The sequence below is a fragment of the Vicia villosa genome, unplaced genomic scaffold (genome assembly GCF_029867415.1).
Source record: "Vicia villosa cultivar HV-30 ecotype Madison, WI unplaced genomic scaffold, Vvil1.0 ctg.000106F_1_1, whole genome shotgun sequence".
Lineage (NCBI taxonomy): Eukaryota > Viridiplantae > Streptophyta > Magnoliopsida > Fabales > Fabaceae > Vicia > Vicia villosa.
In genome coordinates, this window is record NW_026705017.1 from 530615 (window position 1) to 537797 (window position 7183).

The window sequence follows — 7183 nt, forward strand, 5'->3', positions numbered from 1 at the left end:
CATAGAAATATTACAATGTTTCTACGCACCTTTGTGTACAAGCATTTGTCACAAGAATTTGAAATAAACCCATTTGAAAGTATGGCGGAGTCAAATTTTTTATGCCATTGTTTTTGTGCCTGTTTCAAACCGTATAAGTATTTAACAAGTTTGCATACTTTTGTTCATTTCCAAGAAACTCGTAGCCTTCTGATTTCTCCATGTAGATTTCCTCATTGAGATTTCCATTTAGGAATGCTATTTTAACATCCATTTGATGAACAATAAGGTTATTCAAAGAAGCTAGTGCAAACAATATTATAATGGTCATAGTTTTTGCTACTGGTGCATATGTATCAAAGTAATCGACACGTTCCATTTGTCTAAACCCTTGTGCTACTAATCTAGCCTTGTAAGATAGTGCAAAAGATTAGTTAACAATGTATGCACCTTTTAAGTTAGAAAACACATTTTACCAATGTATGGACCAGCAGTTAGAAAACACAATGGCTTACCTGCACTTGGTTTGCACCAACCATGGGTTAGCACAGTAATTGAATGAGTTCCATTTGAATTTGAGTTGAGAAAGTCAAATAGTTTTGAAGCAAAAGAATCCCAGAGAGCTGCTTCGATGACGTTACCGTGATAGTCAGTGAGTGCAATGTTAGCACAAGCCTTCTTGTTGTTGCTGACGGTCTATTTTCGAATGACTTCGTGTAATATTCCTATGACATCTAGTAAAACAACAATGGAACAAACATAAGATACGGATAGCAATAAAGTAAAATGCGGTTAGGCTGAGAAAAAAAGCAATTTTAATTACCATATAACATATCATGTTTGAAACTTCCACAAAGAAAATCAGATATAGGCTTGAAATTGAATTGATGAGGAGATATGTTGTGAATCCGATTCTTATAAAGGGGGTGGTTACATTGTTGAATTGAAGTTTTAGAGCTTGATCACATGCCTTTAATTGGAGATCACTTTTCAAAGATTCACCATTTTACAATATATACGTATAATGTCCGGCCAACACCTGCATCCAATGGTTGAATTCTCTCGGACGTGTAACAACTTGGATTTTTTAACCCTAATACAGGTTAAAGAAATGTAAATATATATTTAACATAAATTTGAGAAGTGCTCAGGAATGTAAAGATACATTAAACATGAAATTTGATAACAAATAGGAATCACATTTCGTTTTACCACCTTTGTATCTTGAATGATTAGCTCTACGTGTAGCCATTTCTCTCTTTGACAGTCCACAAATCAGTGACCCGGACTCCTATTTTCCAAACTTGGCTTCCTATTTCCGAGTCATTGACAAAAATTCGAGGCCTTGACATCCTGCATATAATAGTTTAAACAAAGGAAAATATAAAAGAATGTCATAGAGTAAAGTAGTTTAAACATCAAAAAGGAAAATGTTGAGAGTTATGAACTATAGATGTATCATGAAACATAAAGGTTCAAGCAAAGAAAATGAAGTTCAAGCAAAGATCACGAGCTCCAATAAAATTGAATGTACAATAACATACTCTTCATGAAGAAAACGAAAAACGAAAACAAAATCGCAAATGAACAATAACATAAGCTTTCACAGAATAACACGAGCTTTCAGCAAAATACATCAAGCAAATGACAAACAAAATAAAAAATGAAAACTCATTACAAAACAAAGTACATGAAGAAAACAAAAACGATAACAAAAACTCAAAACAAAGCAAAGTATATGAAGCAAATGAAAACGAAAGCTCATTACAAAGCAAAGTACATGCAACAAACTAAAAGGAAAACAAAACGAACAATAACGTAAGATTTCAGCAAATTTCATGAAGCAAAGGCAATAACTTGTTTCTTGAAACACGAAAAAAGAACTTGGCATTTGCGAAGTGAGGAAAATGAAGATGAAAAATACATGGGTTCAAAGAAAGTGAGAGAGAGTTGTTTCTGTGTTTTCAGAGAGAGAGAGAGTTGTTGCGAGAGAGACAAAGTTGTTGGGAGGGAGAGCAAGTACAAAAACGTGAAAGAAGGAGAAAAGAAAAGGTATGTTGTGAAGTACATTCTTTTGTCCAATGATTTATTACAGGTGGCGACATGAGATTAGTTGAAAATGTTGGAATAATGTGTAGTTTATTAATAGACAAATGTAACCTTTTTGCTTTATAATTTTTAAATCAAGGAAAGACATATTAGGGAGTATGGTGGTATCTTATAGTAATTGCTAGATAGTTGACTAGTAAAAACAAAGTCTTTAAAATAAAGTTGGAACCCATAATAAAAATCGTGTTTGGAACTCTGTGTAATTGATCTCTCTATTGTGAGAAAATAGGGTTTATTTATAGGACAAAATCAGGTTAATAAAAATGGAAAATAATCAACTGTGACAAGACACATTTAATTAGAAGTGAGATATGTAAAAATTGAATAATCAAAAAACAATACAACTCAATTGAACGAATCAAACTCAAGACCTCTCACTTGCACTTATACTCACGTCTTTACCAAATAGATTCTCACGATTATTAAAAAAAATAATAATAAAATCATACAATAGCAAAATTGAGATATTACAACTATAAAGACACCACCATAAGGTAACGATTTACAAGGGAAATACCACAGGTAACGAATCTAACTCTATTCCTTCTTTCACTTCAGATGGTTGTTGTTATTCCTTGCTTCTTCTACCTCTTCTCTCCGTGCTTCTGTGTGTTATGGAAAGGGTTTACAGCTCGAGCTAACTCAGAGTTTAAGTTTGAAACTCAGTGTAGCATTTGGTACGAGCTCTGAGTGGTGGTGAATGAAAGGATTTTTCTGCAGCGTTTTTATAGGTAGTGACTGGCTCTCATGAGAATGAATGAGAACTCTCTTATATAGCGGAAATTTCGGTGAATGGGCTGAGGTAGGATTCGTGGGAGAAGTTTGGCATATTCAAGTGTGTCACAGTTTGTTGGAGGGGTTAAAAATGAGTGGAGATGGCTATAAGATTCATGTGAGGAACCGTTAGGGTGAAATTCAATCTAGATCTTGTGGGGTCCAATTGGTGAGTGAAAATGAGTTGTTTAGGGGCAATTGAGTAATTGGAAGGTTCACTTTGGTTTGAAATGCAGTTTTTTCTAGATTTGGAATGGACTTGTAAATTGGTTAAATTGGTTGTGTTGATGCAGCTAGAACATATTAGTTAGGAATGTCATGGTTAAATTACTAAACTTGATTAGTTGAATGTGTAAATGGCCCACGAGTGTGCCTTTATGAATGGTTTATGTTGTAATTAATTACAAGTTATGTTCTAAAATGACAAAATGGTGAAAGTGAGTAAATGCTAATAAATGCATGTTATAAAGTCCCACATTGGAAGATTCACTCACTTTCAAAGTCTTTATAAAGAGTTAATATCATTAACTTAACAAAAGGACAAAAGAGGATAAAGTGCCACATTGACAAATGTGGTGGTCCCAAGCATTATGCCACTTGTCCCAATCCTACAACCACTCGCCGATGTCGCCACCGGCGACACCAGCTCCGACTCTGGGTCCGGGTCCAGGCGTAGAGGCGCTAGTGGCGGCACTTAAGCACGCATCGGGGCTATTCGCGGCGTTAATGAGGCAGCTCCGGCGGGCGACGTTGTTACATTTTGCTCAGTGTCCGTAATTTGAATTTTGAATCGGAAAGGTGGCAACTGTTCACAAAATCATGCAGAAGTGAAACCATGCAAATGGTGCATGAACCAGTGTAAGTGCAACAGTCATATCTTTTGAAAATATATTGTTTCATTAAGGGTCGCAACCTTTGAAACTAATATTTTCATGGCCTATAAAAGGATGATTCCGCATTCAGAAATCACATCACAAAATCCGAAAATCCTCTGAATAATTCCAGATCATTCTTCGCTGCATTCGAGTTTTCGCCGGTCTTGCGCAAATTCGATAAGGCTGAATTATCCTGGGTATTCCTGCATCAAAACTCTAAGACATTCGGGAGTTCTTGAAATACTTTAAGGAAAGTGATTTCATTCACGATTCCAGCCTCGGTCCTCCCGATTGAAACACATATTTTCTAACAATCTTAAGGTATATCAACCATGGCCACCGACGCTTCTGTTTCAAGCATCAAACTCATGAACCAGGACCTTGTGAAACTAGATCATTTTGATGGAACAAACTATACCTGTTGGCAAGACAAAATGACTTTTCTCCTGACTACTCTTAAAATTCAATATGTCTTGGATCCTGACTTGGAGGAAATTCCAAAACCAACTCCGGATGACACCGATGAAATCAAAAAGGAGAGAAAGAAACGTAAGGAAGATGAATTGCTATGCCAACGACATATTCTGAACACATTATCCGATCGTCTCTGTGATCTCTACACTGATACCGCATCTGCAAAGGAAATCTGGAAAGCACTTGAATTCAAATTTAAGGCCGAAGAAGAAGGTACGGAAAAGTTCTTAATATCTAAATACTTTGACTTTAAAATGTTGGATTCCAAGCCTATTCTTGCACAAGTACACGAGTTACAGGTTCTCGTGAATAGAATAAAGACCGTAAAAATTGATGTCCCTGAGGCTTTCCAAGTCGGTGAAATCATAGAAAAATTGCCACCTTCATGGAAAGGATACAGAAAGAAATTGCTGCACAGTTCTGAGGATCTCTCGTTGGAGAAACTTCAGAAACACCTTCGAATCGAGGAAGAAACGAAGGATCGTGAAAAGACCGAGTCCGCTGGATTTGCAAAGGCAAATACTGTTGCTGCAAAGGGAAAGAAAAAATATGATGGCACAAAAAACCATCTTGGTCCAAAGAAAGATTATAACAGGTTCAAAAACTCTGGCGGACAAAAAGGTACTAAAAATTGATGCTATGCATGTGGCAAACCCGGACATTATGCTCAAAATTGCAGGCACAACAAGCCCAAAACTGAGGTTAATGCTGTTCATGTTAATGACGACATAATCACTACTGTAAGCGAAATTATGGCCATTGTAACACCCCAAATCTACCAGGTAATTATAATAAAAAAAATCAGAGTATAGATTTCAAACAAGTTCATTTGAGGTATCACATATTCGCCATCTCAAAAACATTTACGGCTTACTTGCCTTCATATAGATACATAGCACAGAAATTTAAAACGATAATTAAATCATTACTCAAAAATCACTTTGTTTCAAATTAAAACAATTAACTCGCAGCGGAATCAACAAACTTCATAATTATTCAAATAATATCGTAGCATCTTTGCACGGTAACTTTAAGTTATAATTTAAACCAAAACCATATAAAATTCAGCAAATAAAACAATAAGTAAAACAATCGTTTATCCCCCCCGAGTGCTACGTATCAGAGCGCCCACCGACTCAACTCACAGCATCTAAATCTTCATCAAGCTATCACCTGCGCGTTACCAGTATAAAGGTAACGGCAAAACAAAAGAAAGGGGTGAGATATCAAACAATATAAACAGGATGATGATAAACAGTATATTCAGGTTCAAGTTATAATAATTATCGCTTTGTGGTATAATCGTTACCGTCTAGTTTACTTCACTGTTTCAATCAACAATACAAGTCACAATATCTCACATAAGATCATATTCAAAGTTCACAACAAGTCACATAAATTCACACATCAAAACACATAACATCATAATCACACAAATGAAATGCGACTCTAACAAATGCACATGCATGTGGTACCCAGGGCTTCAGCCCCCATCGCCAATTGCCAGATGATAGAGGCATCAAAACAGGCATAAGCCTTCGTCGCTGTTTGCCAATCCAGGCCGTCGCTAAAACATGCAAATCATGAGACACTGATGAAATGCAACAAATCACAAACATCTCAAAACAACATCGCGAGACATACGCCTATATCACAACCACGTCGCCAAACATCGTCACAAAGGCATTCGCCTACATCGCCAAAATATATCAATAGTTATTGATATACAATCGTCACCTTAAATCCTGCACTTCGCAATAATTCACAAAAACTCATCGCAAGATCGTAATATATCACACGACAAATCAACAACAATAATTCATCACAGATAATTCACACAAACATCGCCATACTTCACAAAAATCACAAAAATACATCACGTCGCAACATTACCAAAAACACCGCAAGCACAACGGTTATCGGATTATTCCCGAACACTCTTAATATTATTCAACTCGCTATATATTTTTCCGTCTATTATTATATTCCTCTGCTACTTATATAATGCCTCTGTTACGAAATTGGTCACTACACTGATGGGCAACAAAGTGCTACTGTTATTTTCATTAACTCCTTCTATATTATTAACTCACAAAAATTATAATAATATATAATTATAATTCGACAGAGTTTCGAAGGGACTCTAAACAACTCTACAATAATTCATGCAACTCTAAAGTGCCCAAAAATACCCTACTGACAATTCTTATTACATATAAGGGTAACTCTTATGCATCAAATTGGCTAACAGTTTGACTCAAGTAATAATGAAACGACTCTAAAGGGTCAAATACCTTCAATTTTAATCTATAGTTTATCAGATATTACTCTAAGCAACTCGAAAGCAACTCTGACAACCCTATTGACAACTCTAACAACACTATTGAAGATAATTTAAATGAACCAAATAATACATATATTCATCTCTAACTCAAAACTTCTAAAAATATTACGCTAATAATATTAAACTATTATTATTATTATTATTATTGTTATTATTATTATTATTATTATTATTGTTTGCACTAGCTTCCTTGAACAACCTTATTGTACATCAAATGGACGTTAAAACAGCATTCCTAAATGGCGATCTCGACGAGAAAATCTATATGGAGAAACCAGAAGGCTACATACTTTATGGAAATGAGCAAAAGGTATGTAAACTTGTCAAATCTTTATACGGTTTAAAACATGCACCAAAACAATGGCATAAAAAATTTGACACTGCCATACTTTCAAATGGGTTCATTCCAAACTCTTGTAACAAATGCTTGTACACAAAGGTGTGTGGAAATTCTATAATATTTCTATGTCTATATGTTGATGACATGCTGATTATTAGCAATGAAATGAATGGAATCTTAGAAACAAAAGGTTTTCTAACTTCCACATTCAAGATGAAAGATCTTGGATTAGTTGACACTATACTAGGGATCAAAGTAAAACGAAATAGTGGGGGTTATGAACTTAAT

At 35.2% G+C, this 7183-nt stretch overlaps 1 protein-coding gene across 1 annotated transcript; it reads left to right on the forward strand.

Moving 5' to 3' along the window:
• The first annotated feature begins 4069 nt into the window (after positions 1-4069).
• On the forward strand, positions 4070-4846 carry LOC131624136 (uncharacterized). Its single transcript, XM_058895115.1, has one exon. It carries the CDS (start codon positions 4070-4072, stop codon positions 4844-4846), a length of 777 nt encoding a protein of 258 aa, XP_058751098.1.
• The last annotated feature ends 2337 nt before the right edge of the window (positions 4847-7183 follow it).